This window comes from Stegostoma tigrinum, chromosome 41, assembly GCF_030684315.1.
Source record: "Stegostoma tigrinum isolate sSteTig4 chromosome 41, sSteTig4.hap1, whole genome shotgun sequence".
Lineage (NCBI taxonomy): Eukaryota > Metazoa > Chordata > Chondrichthyes > Orectolobiformes > Stegostomatidae > Stegostoma > Stegostoma tigrinum.
The window spans coordinates 17307298-17325332 of NC_081394.1; the positions used below are offsets into that span (position 1 = coordinate 17307298).

At 44.1% G+C, this 18035-nt stretch overlaps 1 protein-coding gene across 1 annotated transcript in view; it reads right to left on the bottom strand.

Moving 5' to 3' along the window:
* Positions 1 to 6709: 6709 nt before the first annotated feature.
* Positions 6710 to 18035, bottom strand: part of LOC125448531 (immunoglobulin superfamily member 1-like) — a 31751-nt gene continuing 20425 nt past the window's right edge. Inside the window, exons 6-10 of the mRNA XM_048523884.1 lie at positions 17714 to 18007; positions 14013 to 14057; positions 12868 to 12963; positions 9308 to 9345; positions 6710 to 7613 (exon numbers count right to left, since the gene is read on the bottom strand). Of these exons, the coding sequence (XP_048379841.1) occupies positions 7590 to 7613; positions 9308 to 9345; positions 12868 to 12963; positions 14013 to 14057; positions 17714 to 18007 (497 nt within the window). The 3' untranslated portion in view covers positions 6710 to 7589. The remainder of the gene's footprint in view (positions 7614 to 9307; positions 9346 to 12867; positions 12964 to 14012; positions 14058 to 17713; positions 18008 to 18035) is intronic.

The following is an 18035-nucleotide window of genomic DNA, read 5'->3' on the forward strand; positions in this document are numbered from 1 at the left end:
TGTACCGTCCATGCATCTTATCCACAGTTTTGGTTGGATTATACGAAGGACTGTGCATTCCAATCTCTGCATCACTGCTTCTGTGATGAGACCTGAGATGGGTGATCCTATCTGTGCACCATTAATCTCATAGAATTATAGAATCCCTCAGGGTGGAAACAGGTCCTTCGGCCCAACAAGTCCACACTGACTCACACAGCATCCTGCCCAGACCCATTCTCCCTAATCTACACATCCTGGAAAAATACGAGCAATTTAGTATGGCCAATCCACCTTACCTGCACATCTTTGGATGTGGGTGGTAACTGGACCACCCAGAGGAAATCGACACAGACACGGGGAGAATGTGCAAACTCCACACAATTGCCCAAGGGCAGAATTGAAGCCGGGTCCTGGGCATTGTGAGGCAGCAGTGCTAACCATTGAGCCATTGTGCTACCCCACGCTACACACAACAGTCCCCTAAGCCTATCTGTTTGCACATCTGTTAGTTGAATGTAAAGTGTGCTGTGAGGCATAAGTCTAACAGTTTCAGTTAGCTCTCCTTACTGTTATTGTTGCCGGTGTTCAGGGCCAGTGCTCCTGTTCCATCTGGTAGTCTGGCTAGTGTCTCTCTGGCTAACGGGATTCTCAATGGACATAGATAGTGCTGTAATATTGAAGGGGATCATGATTTCATCCTTGTCGATTTTTGTGCCCTTGAACTGTGTGAGAAATTATTGGGCCGAAAGAATTGAGTGTGGGGATCTGCTAATCCAGTGTTTGAGTCTCCACTGAAATTCTCTCGCTAGCTTGTGTGTATGTGTGCCTGGTAAGGAGACTGAGTGGTATTCTAGAGTTGTGCCACTTTCCTAGCACTAGGCCCACAGACATGAATGTTACGACACTGCAAGTGCACATCCGAGCACTTTTTAAAGACTGTGAGATTTCCTGCTTCAACTACCTGCCCAGGCAATGCATCCCAGACCCCACCATCCCCTGGGTGAATCAGTCTCAAATTGCCCCTTAAATCTCCTGCCTTTCACTTCAAAATGATGACCCCCAATCTGTTATTGATGCTTTGACTAAGGCTGTCTCCTATCTCCCCTGTCATAGCGTCATAGAGTCCTATAGCCCTTTGGCCCAAACTGCTGACCAAAATGTCCGTCCACACTAACCCCATTTCCCTGAACTTGGCCCAAATCCTTCTAAACCTTTCCTACCCATATATCTGTCCGAATGTTTTCAAATGTTGCTAATGTACTCGCCTTGACCACTTCCTCTGGCAGTTCATTCCATATGCATACCACCCTTTGCGAAAAATAGTTACACACAGGTTCCCATGTATTCTTTCCCATCTTATCTTAAACTGATGCTCTTTAGTCCTCAATCCCCCTGGCCGAGGAAAATGACTGGGTGAATTCACTCTATCTATGCCTCTCATGGTCTTATCCACCTCAGTCTCCTGCGTTCTGAAGAAAAATGTCCTAGTTTGTCCAACCTTTTCCGATATCTCAGAACCTTGAGCCCTGGTAACATACATGGAAATCTCCTCTACATTCTTTCCAGTTTAATAGTACCCTTCCTAGAGCAAGGCGACCAAAATTGAACATAATATTCCAAGTGCAGCCTCACTAACATCCTGTACAAATGCAACATAACTTCCCTACTTCTGCACTCAATGTGCTGACTGATGAAAGCCAGTGTGCCAGAAGGCTTCTTCACTGCCCCGTCTACCTGTGACTCCACTTTTAGAGAACCATGCACCTGAACTCCAAGATCCCTCTGTTCCACTACACTCCTTAAAGACCTACCTTTCACCATGAAACGCCTACCTTGATTTGACTTTCCAAAATGCAATACCTCATACTTATCCATATTAAACCTCATTGGCCATTTCTCTGCCCATTTTCCCAGCTGATCAAGTACATTCTCATTCAAATCACTGATCTAGGTAACAAACAACAATGGGTCCAGCACCGACCACTGAGTCACACCACTAATCGCAGGCTCCAGTCCAAGAGCATCGTTCCACTCTCTGTTTCCTACCATCAAGCCTATTGTGTATCCAATTTGCCAACTCTCCCTGGATTCCATGCAATTTAGCCTTCCAGAGTAGCCTATTATGTGGAACCATATCAAAGGCATTACTGAAATCCATACAGACTGCATCTACTGCCCTGCCGTCATCAACCTTCCTGGTCACTTCAACAAAGAACGCTAACAAATTTGTGAAGCAGAGTCTCCCATGTATAAAGCCATGCTGACTACCCCCAATTAAACCCAACTTTTCCAAATACATATATATCTTATCCATCAGAATCTTCTCAAGTAATGTACCTACCTCAGATGTTAAGCTTACTGTTCTGTAATTCCCAGATTTTTCTTTGCAGCACCTCTTGAATATTGGCACAACATTCAATACCCTTCAGTCTTCAGGGACCATACCTGTGGCTAATGATGATGCCAGGGGCCCCACAATTTCTTCTCTACATCTTGCAGGGTTCTTGGATATACCTGATCAGGACCGGGAGATTTGTCCACTTTCATAAATTCTAATACTTCCCACACTTCGTCTACTGTGATATGGACTGTCCCCAAGATATCTCCACTAACTTCCCCAAGTTTCCAAGTCTTCATGTCTTTCTTCACAATAACACAGAGGAGAAATATTGATTAAGGTCTTCGCCCATCTCCAGGGGTTCAAACATACATGGGCACCTTGGTCTTTGAGGGGTCCTACTTGTTCTCGAGTTATTCTTTTTCTTTTGATATACTTAAAGAATCTTCTCAGCTAAAGCTATCTTGTGCTCCATTTCCAACATCCTGATTTTCTCCTTGAGCAAACTCCTGTATCCCCTATATATCTCCAAGGATTCCCATGATCCCAGTCTCTGCCTGCTCCTGAGCCATGCTGCATTCATTTTTCTGGTCAAAGCCTCAATACCTCTTGTCATCCATGGTTCCCTACTCCTGCCAACCCTGTCCTTCACCCTCACAGGGCCATATAGACATTGAACTCTAGATATCACACTTTTAAAGGCCTCCCAATTGCCAGAGGTCTCTTTGACTGTTAACAAACTATTCCAATCAACTTTTGCAAGCTTCTGTCAAATTCAATTCAAATTTGCCCTGCCCCAATTTAGAACTTGAACCTATGGACCAGTTTTGTCTTTCTCCATAACTATTTTATAATTAATAAAACTATGGCCACTCGTCACAAAGTGCTTCCCCCACTGTCACCTCAGTCACCAGTCCTGCCTGTATCCCAAGAGTAGGTTGAGATTTGCTCCTTTTCAAGGAGGAGCCTCTATATAGTGCTTGAGGAAGCTTTCCTGAACACGTTTAACAAATTTAACACATCCTTAACACTAAGGCAGTCTCAGCTTAGGGTTAGGAAAATTAAATTCCTCACTATGACAACCCTGTTGCTCCTGCAAGTCTCCTCAATCTCACAGCATATTTGTTCCTCTAATTCCCATTGACTACTTGAGGGCCTATAGTACAACTCCAATATTATCTCCATCTCCTTATTATTTCCCAGCTCCACCCACAAAGCCTCAGTGTATGATTCCTCAGTTATTTCATCTCTGACTGCTGCTGCGATATTCCCCTTAATCAAAAATGCAAGTGCCCCTCCCCACTTTCTTCCACCTCTGTCCTGCTAAAATCACCTGTACCCCAGCACATTTAGCTGTCAGTCTTGTTCCTCCCTTTGCCCTTTTTCTCTAATGGTAATAATGTCCCAGGTCCACGTACCTATCCACGCCTTGAGTTCATTGGCCTTACCTGTCAGCCCTTTTGCATTGAAATAGATGCAACTTACTCTAATAGGCATTTTTTACACCCTGTTCTGGTCCAGTCTGACCTGTCTCTTCAAATTGTTATTTCTGATTGTATCTCCTTCCAGCCTTGCACTTGCCTCCCTGCTGCTGAGGATCGCCCCTTCACAACCGCCAATCTAGTTTAAACCCTCCTTTGCAGTACCAGCCAATCTGCCTGCCAGGATACTGGTCCCCCTTCAGTTCAGGTGAAACCCATCCCTCTTGGCCAGGTCACCTCTGCCCCAGAAAAAGATTCCAGAATCCAGGAATCTGAATTCCTGCCCCCTGCACCAATTCTTTAGCCAATGCATTCATCTGCCATATCCTCCTGTTCATACCCTCACTAGCGCATGGCACTGGAAGTAATCCTGAGATTACCACCGTCGAGTCCTGGGCTTTAACTTTTTTCCTCTCTCTCTACAATCACTCGGTAGGACTTCATCCCTATTTTGACTTATGTCATATGTGCCAACATGCACAATGGCTTCTGGCTGCTCACCCTCACCTTTGAGAACATTCTGTAACCACTCTGAGATATCCTGCCCATTCCCCTCCTAACCTTACACACTTCTACATGGTCCCCCTCAACTTCTTCTGCTCCAAAGAAAACAATTTGAGTTTATCCAGCTTCTCTCTATCACTGAAATGCTCCTTCCCAAGCAACATCCTGTGAACTTACCCTGCACCATCTCTAGTGCAATCACATCCTTACGATAGTGCAGAGACCGGAATCGCACAGTGCTCCAGCTGTGGCCTGACCAAAGCCATGTTCAGCTCCAATGTCACCTCCCTGAAGAGATTATACTGCAGATCTACAAAACCCTGGTTAGACCTCACCTGCAGCAGTCTGGGCATCCACTTTAGGAAGGACAGATTGGCCTTGGAGGGAGCTCATTGTAGGTTTACAAGAATGATGTCTGGACTGCAGGGTTAATTTATGAGGAGAGATTATACAATTAAGCCTTTCAATCGAATTTAGAAGATTAAGGGGTTGTCTGATTGAAGCCTTCAGGAAATTAACAGTTAAAGACAGGGTAGATAAAACTATTTCCACCAGTTGGGGATTCTAGAACTAGGGAGGGCATAGGCTGAGAATTAGGCCTGGACCATTCAGGAGAGATCACAGAATTTCTACAGTGTGGAAGCATGTCATGCAGCCCAACAAATCCAAACAGCTCCTCCGAAGAGTATCCCACACAGACCCATTCCTCTACCATTTCCCTGTAACCCAGTATTTCCCATGTTTAATCCACCTAATTTACACATCCCTGGTCACTATGGGAAATTTAGCATGGCCAATCTACCTAACCTCCTCATCTTTGCACTCTTTAAGGAAGGCAGAGCACCCAGAGGAAACCCAGGCAGACATAGGGAGAATGTGCAAACCCCACACAGGCAGTTGCCCAAGGATGAAATCGAGTCTGGGTCCCCAGCACCGTGAGGCAACAGTGCTAACCCACTGAACCACCATGCCGCCCGACTTAGGAAGCATGTGTACACACATGGGGTGCTGGACCTTTGAAATTCTCTTTCACAAACAAATGTTGGATCAGTTCTTAGTACAGAGGTATGTTTTTGTTAAGCAACAGTATTAGGCGGATTGGGGCCAAAGGCAGGCCTATGGAGGTAGGCCACAATATCATTGAATGGCCTACTCATGTTCTTATGTTAACCCAAGCCAAAGGGAGAGGTTGAGAAGGAGAGGCCTGTGTTGGAACCTCAGCCTGATTTGAACTCATGCTGTTGGAATTAAGGGACGTGGGAATTAAAGGCAGCACAGTGGCTCAGTGGTTAGCACTGCTGCCTCACAGCACCAGGGACCCAGGTTTGATTCCACCCTTGGGAAACTTCTGTGTGGAGATTGCACATTCTCCCTGTGTCTGCGTGGGTAGCCTCTGGGTGCTATGGTTTCCTCACACAGTCCAAGGATGTGCAGAAACAAAAGCAGAAATTGCTGGAAAAGCTCAGAGTCTGGCAGCATCAGTGGAAAGAAATCAGAGTTAACATTCTGGATTGGGTGACGCTTACTCAGAACTAATGGTGGCTAGGAAGTTGTCAATTTCCATGCAGAAGATGGGGAGGGGGTAAGGAGTAAATCACACTCGGGGATAGAGCCCAAAGGGAGAGAAGAAAAGTTTGACAGACAAAAAGGTGGATAAAGATCTGGCTAAGAGGGTGAATAACTATTAATAGGGAGTGTCAGTGGTTAACAAATGGGGATGTGCAGGTTAGGTGGGTTAGCTATGGGAAATTCAGGGTTACATGGATAGTGTAGAGGGTGGCGCTGGTTAGAATGCTGTCTGAGGGGTCAATTTGGACCTGGTGGGCCTAATGGCCTTCTCCCATGCTGTAGGGATTCTGTGGAGCAATGTGCTAGGATATGGAGCTGGGCAACGAATCAGGCATCGAAGGCTCGAGGGCCTGAATTGCCTCCTCCTGTTCCTATGTTCCTCCCTCCCTATCTATAAGCTATCCATGCTTTGTTATTTAGCTACTTTTATTTTAAATGTTTCCTGCTTTTATTGAGCGGGTTATGTACAGTTCAAATAAAGTAAAATCAATAATGTCCTGAAAAAGATAGCAATTTCAATTTAGTCTATTCTAGTTGCAGGTTTCTGCCACTTTATTGAGTTTGGGAACTATGCAGCTATCTCCAGTTAAAATAAGCAGATGCTTTCTGCTAGCAGGATTTTCCTTATGAGAATAAAACTCTCACACTGAAAGGAAACAATATCTTGTTGCCCAAAGAACTGTTTCATTGCTGCTGCCATGAGAATCTTCTCAACGACTTTAAATGCAGTTGGAAGTCTCAGATAAGATGGCCAGCGTTCAGGGGAAGTTGTAAATCATACAAAATGCCGCGATGAGCCTTTATTGTGTGAGGGATACAAATTGCAGAGACCAGACGAGAGAAACAAGGCTATGTGAAAATGTGAACTGTTCATTCCTCATAAAAACACCAATCATTTGGTTCGGACCAATAAACTTTTGCAAACTGGTAGCCTTTAACATGGGATGTAAATTAGTGAAAGGTGGCAGGGAAAGATACAAAAATAAAATGAGAAAACAAGGGAAGGAGGAAGCAATCAAACATTTTGCCAAATTGATTCATTTCAAAAGCAAAACAAACTCAAACTTCAGGGCAGCCTAATGGGAAAGAAAACTGTACAAAGTCTTGGAGGCAAATTTTCAATTTTTATACAGCCCTCTGCATTCCGAGCCTGCTTCCCTTCATGTTTGCTCTTTATGAGATTGATTTGACTTGATTTGATTTATTATTGTTTGATGTACTGAGATACAGTGAAAAGCATTGTTTTGCATGCTAACCAGGCAGATCATGCTTTACATAGGTACATTGGGCTAACAGAACAGAACACAGAATATAGGTTCAGAGTGACGGGGAAGGCGCAGAGAAAGATCAACTCTAATAACAAGAGGCCCTTTCACAAGTCTGATAACAGTGGGGAAGAAGTTGTCCTTGAATCTGTTAGTTTGTGTTTTCAAACTTCTGTACCTTTTGCCTGATGGATGGAAGTGTAGCCGAGGTGAGAGGGGCCTTCAATTATGTTGGCTGCTTTCCCGAGGCAGCAGGAAGTATAGATAGAGTCAACACTGGTTTGAGTGATGGACTGGGCTGCATTCACAACTCTAAGGAATTGCCTTTATTAGCTTCATTCTCTGGGTATGTATAGTTTTGAAACCCCCTTTTCTCCACTCTAGTTTCAGCAAGTCACCTGTAGGTTGTCAAATATTATCCATCCTTCTCTTCAAAACCATTGACATCATTCATTGATTATAGTCCTGTAGCTCCTGAAAGGGATCAAACAAGACTTTGTTGTCATTTGGTCAAACATTGCAACATGCAAGACTGCTATACATCATCAATGTTTCACGATTAGCAGTGACGACTGGCCATGCCCTTATTCCAATTCTCTGGAAATGTTTCACTTAGGCCCCAGAATTCCACAAAATCGCCACATGGGCACACACAAAACAGAACGGGAACAGGCCATTCGGCCCACAGGCCTGCTCCACCAATTCAATGGGATCAAGACTGATCGTCCAACTCAGTAACCTTTCTCTCTCTTTAGCCCCTAAGATCTCTATCCAATTCTGTCTTGAACAACATTCAGTGGTCTGGCCCCAACCACTTTCTGTGGCAGAGAATCCCACTCTCTGGTTGAAGACATTTCTCCCCATTTCAGTCTTAAACCGTCTCCTTCAGTCTGTGACCCACTGGCTCTAGACTTCCCCAGCTGAGTCATCAGCAACGTCCTTCCTATGTTTACCCTGTCTAATCTTGTAGGTTTCTATGAGATTCCACTCCCTACCACCCTCCAGTGAATACACAGCTTGCATTTTGCATCGCCTGTACAGTGCAACTATGTATGTCTCAATCTGTCCAAGCACCCTCTGATCTGTATGTCCTTGTTTGCTATGATCTGCCTGTACTATGCACAAATAAATCAAATCAAATCAAGGCTTAATCAGAGGTAGTCAGAACTGCCAAAGCTGGAGTCTGAGATAACACAGTGTGGAGCTGGAGGAACATAACAGGCCAGGCAGCATCAGAGGAACAGGAAAGCTAACGTTTCACGTCGGGACCCCTAAAAGGTCCCGATCCGAAATGTCAGCTTTCCTGTTCCTTTAATGCTGCCAGGCCTGCTGCATTCCTCCAGCTCCACACTGTTTTATCTAAATCAAGGCTCAATTCCGGTTTTCGCTGTGGCTTTGTTCGGGTTAAATTATTTGTCATGAATACAAATGCTTGCTGTGGACTTAATTAGTACAATATCATATGTTGATAGATTAGTGTGATAGTCTGATGTTGAATATCATAGGGTCATTTAGCACAGAAACAGAGCCTTCAATCAAACTCCTCTATGCCTAAACTTGAGCAGTCTCATTTGCCTGCATTGGGCTAATATCCCTCTAAATATTTCCTATCCATGTATCTGTCCATTCATCTTTTAAATATCTTATTGTACCTGTCTCTACCACTTCTTCTGGCAACTCATTTCATATATGTGCCATCCTCTGTGTGAAAAAGTTGCCTCTCACATCCCTTTTAAATCTTTCTTCTCATCTTAAAGCAAAACACTCTAGTTTTGGACCTACCTGGGGAAAAGACCTTGCCCGTTCACCTTTTCTATGCCCCTCATGACTTTATAAACCTCTATAAAGTCACCACTCAGCCTCCTCACTCTAGGGAAATAAAGTCCAAGCCTATCCAGCTCCTGTCTTGGTAATATCCTTTCCAGTTTAACACCATTCTTCCTTTAGGAAAAGCAACCAGAATTGTAAGTAGTATTCCAAAGGCGGCCTCTCCAATGTCTTGCACAGCTGTAATATGACATCCCAACTCTTGTATTGAATAGTCTGACCGATGAAAGCAAGCTTGTTAAACATCTTCTTTACCACTCTATCTATACTTTCACAATTTAACAGGATAGAAGTGCAGCACATTAAAGAGCTGAATTCAAATTAAAAGGCTCAATACTCACCATCTCTCCATGGTGAGGTAGGTGGCACACTGCAGCTTCTGAAACAGAAAAGTGTACAATTATCGGAAAACAGAAACTGTACAGATTATGAAGATCTGAAATGAACACACAGAATGTGCTTGGGCTTGTGTGGGGACAGTGGGTTGGACAGAGAGACAGAGAGAGAGAGAGAGAGAGAGAGAGAGAGAACATGAGAGAGCAAGAGAAACAAAGTCAAAATTTCGAGATAATAGGAACTGCAGATGCTGAAGAATCTGAGATAACAAGGTGCAGAACTGGATGAACACAGCTGGCCAAGCAGCATCGGAGGAGCAGGAAAGCTCACGTTTCGGCCTAGACCCTTCTTCAGAAATGAGGGAGGGGAAGAGAGTTCTGAAATAAATAGGGAGAGAGGGGACTCTCCTCTATCCCTCTTCTATCCACCTCCCCCTCTCTCCCTATTTATTTCAGAAGCCCCTTTCCCTCCCACGTTTCTGAAGAAGGGTCTCAGCCCAAAACATTAGCTTTCCTGCACCTCTGATCCTGCTTGGCCTGCTGTGTTCATCCAGCTCTGCACCTTGTTATCTTAAAATTTCGAGTCCAGTTTGACTCTTCTGCAGTGAGTTCCATAGAAACATCATACCAGACTCGAAATGTGAGCTCTGTTTCTCCCCACAGATGTTGTCAAACTTGCTGAATTTCTCGCGCGCTCTCAGAATCATTTACTATTTTTCCTGCGATTAATTTACATTGAAAGTCACTCAATTTCAGAAAATCTCCTTGTCTTTGCTGTTACGATCTCTGATAAATAGGCAGGCACTGTTGACTAAAAGGCAGTTCAATGATGTTGTAGATATTCTTCCCACAGTGACGAAATAATATTAAACCCAATTTGGAGGTGAATTTTGAATTAGTTTGTGCAAGATTTTAACAGAGTATGTCTCTATTGACATGTATAGCCTGCGTAAGGAAACAATTTTCACACCTCTGTTCTGTTAATATCTCCAAAATGTCTCAGTTAGCTCCAATATGCATCTGGAATCTACTTGAGTTAGGAAGCTAAAATTTTGTGGAATGGTCATGTTCATAGCTTTGCGGACAAGAATACAAGGTAAGGTCTCTCACCCAGAGCAAGCAAAACATCAGAGCACCCACGTTTAAAGGCAGTGTTGAAGCTCTTTGTGACTAATGTTCCCATTGTGCATGTATTTATGGACAATTCCTACCAATGTTATGAGCCCTCATGCAACTTACTAATGCATCTGTTCAGGCTATAATAAGACAATAGAACATTGGAACAGGAGTAGACCATCAGGCTCCTTGAGCCTGTTCCCACTTTCCTTATGTTCATTTTCTTGCCCTTTCCTTCGACTCTCCAACTGATCAAGCTGCTCAGCCTTTAAATATACACAAGTACTTTGCCCCCCTCTGTGGCAAGGAGTTCTAAGACTTGCAACCCTTTGAGAGAAGAAATTCCTCCTCATCCAGTTTTCAATTGACAATACTTTATTCTGAGACTGTGCCTACTGGTTCTAGACTCTCTCATGAGGGGGAAACATCTTCTCAGCAATGACCCTGTCAGGTCCTGAAATGTTTCAATAAGATCACTTCTCATTCTACTAAACTCCAGTGAGTAGAGTCCCAACCTTTAAAAGCTAAAGACAAGACAATTCCTCATTACTGGGGTTATAGAAACAGTAGATCTGGATGTGAGTTAGTTCGCTGAGCTGGAAGGTTAGTTTTCAGACATTTTCGTCACCATTCTAGGTAACATCATCAATGAGCCTCCGATGAAGCGCTGGTGTTATGTCCCGCTTTCTATTTATCTGGTTAGGTTTCCTTGGGTTGGTGATGTCATTTCTCAGAGGATGGTAGTTTGGCTCCAAATCAATGTGTTTGTTGATGGAGTTCCGGTTGGAATGCCATGCTTCTAGGAATTCTCGTGCATGTGTCTGTTTGGCTTGTCCTAGGATGGATGTGTTGTCCCAATCAAAGTGGTGTCCTTCGTCATCTGCATGTAAGGATACGAGTGATAGTGGGTCATGTCGTTTTGTGGCTAGTTGATGTTCATGTATCCTGGTGGCTAGCTTTCTGCCAGTTTGTCCAATGTAGTGTTTGTCACAGTTCTTGCAACGTATTTTGTAGATGACGTTCATTTTGCTTGTTGTCTGTACAGGGTCTTTTAAGTTCATTAGCTGCTGTTTTAGTGTGTTGGTGGGTTTGTGGGCTACCCTGATGCCAAGAGGTCCGAGTAGTCTGGCAGTCATTTCGGAAATGTCTTTGATGTAGGGGAGAGTGGTTATGGTTTCTGAGCCCATTTTTGTCCATTTGTTTGGGTTTGTTGTTGAGAAATCGGCGGACTGTGTTCATTGGGTACCCGTTCCTTTTGAATACGCTGTATAGGTGATTTTCCTCTGCTCTGCGTAGTTCCTCTGTGCTGCAGTGTGTGGTGGCTCATTGGAATAATGTTCTAATGCAGCTTCGTTTGTGGGTGTTGGGATGGTTGCTCCTGTAGTTCAGTATTTGGTCTGTCTGTGTTGTTTTCCTGTAGACGCTGGTTTGAAGTTCCCCATTGGCTGTTCGCTCTACTGTTGTTGTTGTTGTTGTTTTCCTCCTCTTTTGTGAATGTTATGCCAGTAAAGGGTATTATTGATGGTCTTGAAAGTTTCCTCTAATTTGTTTTGTTTAGTAATGACAAAGGTGTCATCCACGTAGCGGAACCAAAGTTTGGGTTGGATGGTTGGCAGAGCTGTTTGTTTGAGTCTCTGCATTACTGCCTCTGCTAAGAACCCTGATATCGGAGATCCCATGGGTGTACCGTTGGTTTGTCTGTAGGTTTTGTTATTGAAAGTGAAGTGTGTGGTAAGGCATAGGTCCACTAGCTTGATGATGTTGTCCTTGCTGATGAGGTTGGTGGTGTCTGGTGTATGTGTCTTTGGTTCTTCTAATAGTGTCGTGTTTCTTTGGCCAGGTTGATGTTGATGGATGTGAACAGGGCTGTTATGTCAAAGGAGACCATTATTTCATCCTCTTCTATTTTGGTGTCTTTGATGGTGTTCAGGAATTCTTGGGTGGAGCGGATGGACTGGCGTGAGCCTTCTACTAGGTGTTTTAGTCTTTGGTGTAGTTCCTTGGCTAATCCGTATGTTGGTGTTCCAGGTAGCGACACTATGGGTCTGAGAGGGGCTCCTGGTTTGTGAATTTTTGGTAGTCCGTAGAAGTGTGGTGTGTTGGATCCATCTGGTTTCATTTTTTGGAAGTCTCTCTTGTTTAATTCTCCAGATTTTTGAAGTTTTTTGAGTAAGGCTGTGATTCCAAATCACAAACCTAAACAGATAAATAGAAAGCGGGACATAACACCAGCGCTTCATCGGAGGCTCACTTATGATGTTACCTAGAATGGTGACGAAATGTCTGAAAACTAACCTTCCAGCTCAGCGAGCAAACTCACATCCAGAACCTCAACCTGAGCTACAAATCTTCTCAAAGCTCGCTAACACTTTTCAATCTTGGTACATGCGACAACAACAGATCAAATCAAAAAAGTATGATTTTAAATATTAAAACTGTTCTCTACTTACTTTTCATGGACAGACAGGCTGCCAAAAAGGCGCAAATCAGATTAAGTACTATGAACGTTGTTGAAGCCAATGCTATTGTCAATATAAGGCTGGAATCTGAGAAAAATAATCAACAGTTTTCTGTAATTACATGGTTTTGAAACATTTTCTCATTAACCTGCATCAGAGACATTAATATACTGAGACCAGGACCTGAACATTGATTTCCTGGCCAAGAGGTAGGGACAATGACCACTGTGCCACAAGAGCCCCTACCAGGTATAATCATCAAAATTATTAGCAGTCTGTTCAGTTATGTTATGACAGATATCTGGAGCAGATGGAACTTGAACCTAGATCTCCTGGCTTAGAGCTTGGGGACACTACTATTGCACCACAAGAGGGACCCAGTACAGCAACACTTTTTAAAATTTAACCTATTTTTCTAATCAACCTGCTCGTAGATGTTACGACAAGCCTCTGGAGCAGTTGGGACTTCAACCCAGGCCTCCTGGTCCAGGGGCAGGGATGCTGCCCCTCAGACTCATAGTCTCGCTACTTGGAACACCAACATACAGATTAGCCAAGGAACTACGCCAAAGACTAAAGCACCTAGTAGAAGGCTCACGCCATTCCATCCGCTCCACCCAAGAATTCCTGAACACCATCAAAGACACCAAAATAGAAGAGGATGAAATAATGGTCTCCTTTGGCGTAACAGCCCTGTTCACATACAAGAAGGTCTTGTATTGTGATTTTTAAAAAAATTAGCCTATTTTTCAGATCAACCTGCTCAGACATGATATTACACAGCTCTGCAGCAGATGGGGCCTGAACTAAAATCTCCTGGCCCAGGGATAGGGACACCACCGCCGCACTAGTCTCAGCCCCAGTTCAGTGATACTCGCTTTATAAGAATTGCAATCATCTGCATCATCTATCTCGCTATAGTTGGCCAGTCATAATTGATTATTATACTTTCAGAAGCTGTAGACACATGTGCAAACCAAATGAATTATTGTTTGAGTAGTTTGCCTGGATAAGTGCAATTGTTAAACCCTGGAAAAGTTGAGTCTTGCTTCAGCAACCCTCAAGCTACAAGAACAATATGCTGCTTTTTACAACACTACAATAAAATGTCAGAACTAAGTTGATTGTCGACTTACTTAGCTTTGTCACAGCTTCATCGGTTGGTTTTGGTTTTGGACGGTCTGAAATAAGAAATTGAAAGGCCTCAATTTTTAATTCACAACATCAGAGTTAAAGGCTTGGCCACTGCTTTTGCAACACCTGGACTTTAATTCCTTGAAGTTTGACCATTTCGACTTCGAAGGACACAAGCAGCAGATACATGGGAACACCACCCCCTGCAAGTTTCCTTCCAAGCCACTCACCATCCCAATTTGGAACTATATCAAGACAACAAAATGTGAGGCTGGATGAACACAGCAGGCCAAGCAGCATCTCAGGAGCACAAAAGCTGACGTTTCGGGCCTAGACCCTTCATCAGAGGGTCTAGGCCCGAAACGTCAGCTTTTGTGCTCCTGAGATGCTGCTTGGCCTGCTGTGTTCATCCAGCCTCACATTTTGTTGTCTTGGATTCTCCAGCATCTGCAGTTCCCATTATCTCTTTGGAACTATATCAGCTGTGTCGCTGGGTCAAAATCCTGGAATTCCCTCCTTAAGTGCACTGTGGGTCAACCTACAGTGCACGGATTGCAGTGGGTTCAAGAATGCAACTTACCACCACCTTCTCAAGGAGGCAATTAGAGACAGGAGCGATACATACTTGACTCAGCCAGCGATGCTCGCATCCCATTCAGTGTCCAAACATTCACTGGACTCCAGATAAGCTTAATACTGTATGTCACAAGTTCTGTTTAAATATTATTGTGAAAGGTCTTCCCATTCGTAGAATCAAACTCCCTCTGATTGGGTCATATAGTACAGAAACAGATCCTTTGGCCCAACTCATTCATGCTGACCCAAGTTTCCTAAACTAAACAATCCCATTTCCCTATGATAATGGGAACTGCAGATGCTGGAGAATCCAAGATAGCAAAGTGTGGAGCTGGATGAACACAGCAGGCCAAGCAGCATCTCAGGAGCACAAAAGCTGACGTTTCTGGCCTAGACCCTTCATCAGAGAGGATGTACAGCTTTTGTGCTCCTGAGATGCTGCTTGGCCTGTTGTGTTCATCCAGCTCCACATTTTGTTCTCTCCCATTACCCTGTGTTTGGCCCACATCTGTCTAAACCTTTCCTATTCATGTACCTGTCCAAATGTCTTTCAAATGTTATAACTATATCTGCCTCCTTTGGTAGTTCTCTGTGTGAAAAAGTTGTGCCTCAAGCCTCTTTTAAACCTTTCTCCTCTCACCTTAAAACTATTCTGCCTACTTTTGGACTTGCCCAACCTGATGAAAAGGCCTTGTCTATTCACTTTATCTATGCCCCTAATGGTTATACAAACCTCTATAAGATCACCGCTCAACCTCCTATGTTTCAGTGAATAAAAATTCCAGCATATCCAATATCTCTTTTTAATTCAAACTCTCCAGTCCTGGTAACACCCTTGAAAATCTTTTCTGCATCCTTTCCAATTTAATGACGTCTTTTGTATAGCAGGGAGGCCAGAACTGAAAGCAGTATTACAAAAGTAATACTTACATAAGGTGGAGGAAGCTAGGGTCAAGTTCAGCTAGAGAGGATTACATGCAGGCAAGGAAGGAGCTCAAAAATGGTCTGAGGAGAGCCAGGAGGGGGCACGAGAAAGGCTTGGCAGAAGGAATCCGGGAAAACACAAAGGCATTTTACACTTACGTGAGGAATAAGAGAATGGTCAAAGAAAGAGTAGGGCCGATCAGGGATAGCATAGGGAACTTGTGTGTGGAGCCTGAGGAGGTAGGGGAAGCCCTAAATGAGTTTTTTGCTTCTGTCTTTACGAAAGAAACGACCTGTGTAGTGAATGAAACCTTTGAAGAGCAGGTGTGCATGCTGGAATGGATAGAGATAGAGGAAGCTGATGTACTGAAAATTTTGTCAAACATTAAGATTGACAAGTCGCCAGGCCCGGATCAGATTTGTCCTCGGCTGCTTTGGGAAGCGAGAAATGCAATTGCTTCGCCACTTGCGAAGATCTTTGCATCCTCGCTCTCCACTGGAGTCGTACCTGAGGACTGGAGAGAGGCAAATGTAATTCCTCTCTTCAAGAAAGGAAATAGGGAAATCCCCGGCAATTATAGACCGGTAAGTCTCACGTCTGTCGTCTGCAAGGTGTTAGAAAGGATTCTGAGGGATAAGATTTATGACCATCTGGAAGAGCATGGCTTGATCAAATACAGTCAACACGGCTTTGTGAGGGGTAGGTCATGCCTTACAAACCTTATCGAGTTTTTTGAGGATGTGACTAGTAAGGTTGATGAGGGTCAAGCTGTGGATGTGGTGTATATGGACTTCAGTAAGGCATTTGATAAGGTTCCCCATGGAAGGCTCATTCAGAAGGTCAGGAGGAATGGGATACAGGGGAACTTAGCTGCTTGGATACAGAATTGGCTGGCCAACAGAAGACAGCGAGTGGTAGTAGAAGGAAAATATTCTGCCTGGAAGTCAGTGGTGAGTGGGGTTCCACAGGGCTCTGTCCTTGGGCCTCTACTGTTTGTAATTTTTATTAATGACTTGGACGAGGGAATTGAAGGATGGGTCAGCAAGTTTGCAGACGACACAAAGGTCGGAGGTGTCGTTGACAGTGTAGAGGGCTGTTGTAGGCTGCAGCGGGACATTGACAGGATGCAGAGATGGGCTGAGAGGTGGCAGATGGAGTTCAACCTGGATAAATGCGAGGTGATGCATTTTGGAAGGTCGAATTTGAAAGCTGAGTACAGGATTAAGGATAGGATTCTTGGCAGCGTGGAGGAACAGAGGGATCTTGGTGTGCAGATACATAGATCCCTTAAAATGGCCACCCAAGTGGACAGGGTTGTTAAGAAAGCATATGGTGTTTTGGCTTTCATTAACAGGGGGATTGAGTTTAAGAGTCGTGAGATCTTGTTGCAGCTCTATAAAACTTTGGTTAGACCGCACTTGGAATACTGCGTCCAGTTCTGGGCGCCCTATTATAGGAAAGATGTGGATGCTTTGGAGAGGGTTCAGAGGAGGTTTACCGGGATGCTGCCTGGACTGGAGGGCTTATCTTATGAAGAGAGGTTGACTGAGCTCGGTCTCTTTTCATTGGAGAAAAGGAGGAGGAGAGGGGACCTAATTGAGGTATACAAGATAATGAGAGGCATAGATAGAGTCGATAGCCAGAGACTATTTCCCAGGGCAGAAATGGCTAGCACGAGGGGTCATAGTTTTAAGCTGGTTGGTGGAAAGTATAGAGGGGATGTCAGAGGCAGGTTCTTTACGCAGAGAGTTGTGAGAGCATGGAATGCGTTGCCAGCAGCAGTTGTGGAAGCAAGGTCATTGGGGTCATTTAAGAGACTGCTGGACATGCATATGGTCACAGAAATTTGAGGGTGCATCCATGAGGATCAATGGTCGGCACAACATTGTGGGCTGAAGGGCCTGTTCTGTGCTGTACTGTTCTATGTTCTATGTTCTAAGTAGCCTCATCAATATCCTGTACAACCGCAACATGACATCCCAACTCCTAGGCTGAGTGTTCTGACAGATGAAGGTAAGTATGCCAAATGCAGTCCCCACCACCCTGTGCATCTATGATGCAACTTACAAAGAACTAATGGCCTGAACCCCCAGGTCTCTCTGTTTGACAATGCTCCCTGCCATTAACTGTAGAAATCCTGCCCTTCTCTGCCATTTTTCACATTAAACATCACACAACAGAGTTCACCAATAATAAACTCACCTACCACAGTAACTTCCACCCAGTCACTCTGGGCAGTGTATACACTTTTACCATTGACATCAATGAGGCAGCAACATGAGTAATTCCCCTCCTCACAATAAGTCACATTCGCTATCATGACAGTTGTGTTGCTCTTCCCTTTTGCAATTTGAAAATGCTCATTTTGTTTGTGGCCTTCCTTGAAGATGAAACACTGACTGCTGGCAGAAGTGCGGCAACTCATGGTGAACTTTTCTCCTTCAAAGACCTCAGCTGGAGCCAGTTGGAGGACACTCAAAGGTGCCTTGATCCCAGCTGGGAAACAAAGAAAAAGGAAATTAGT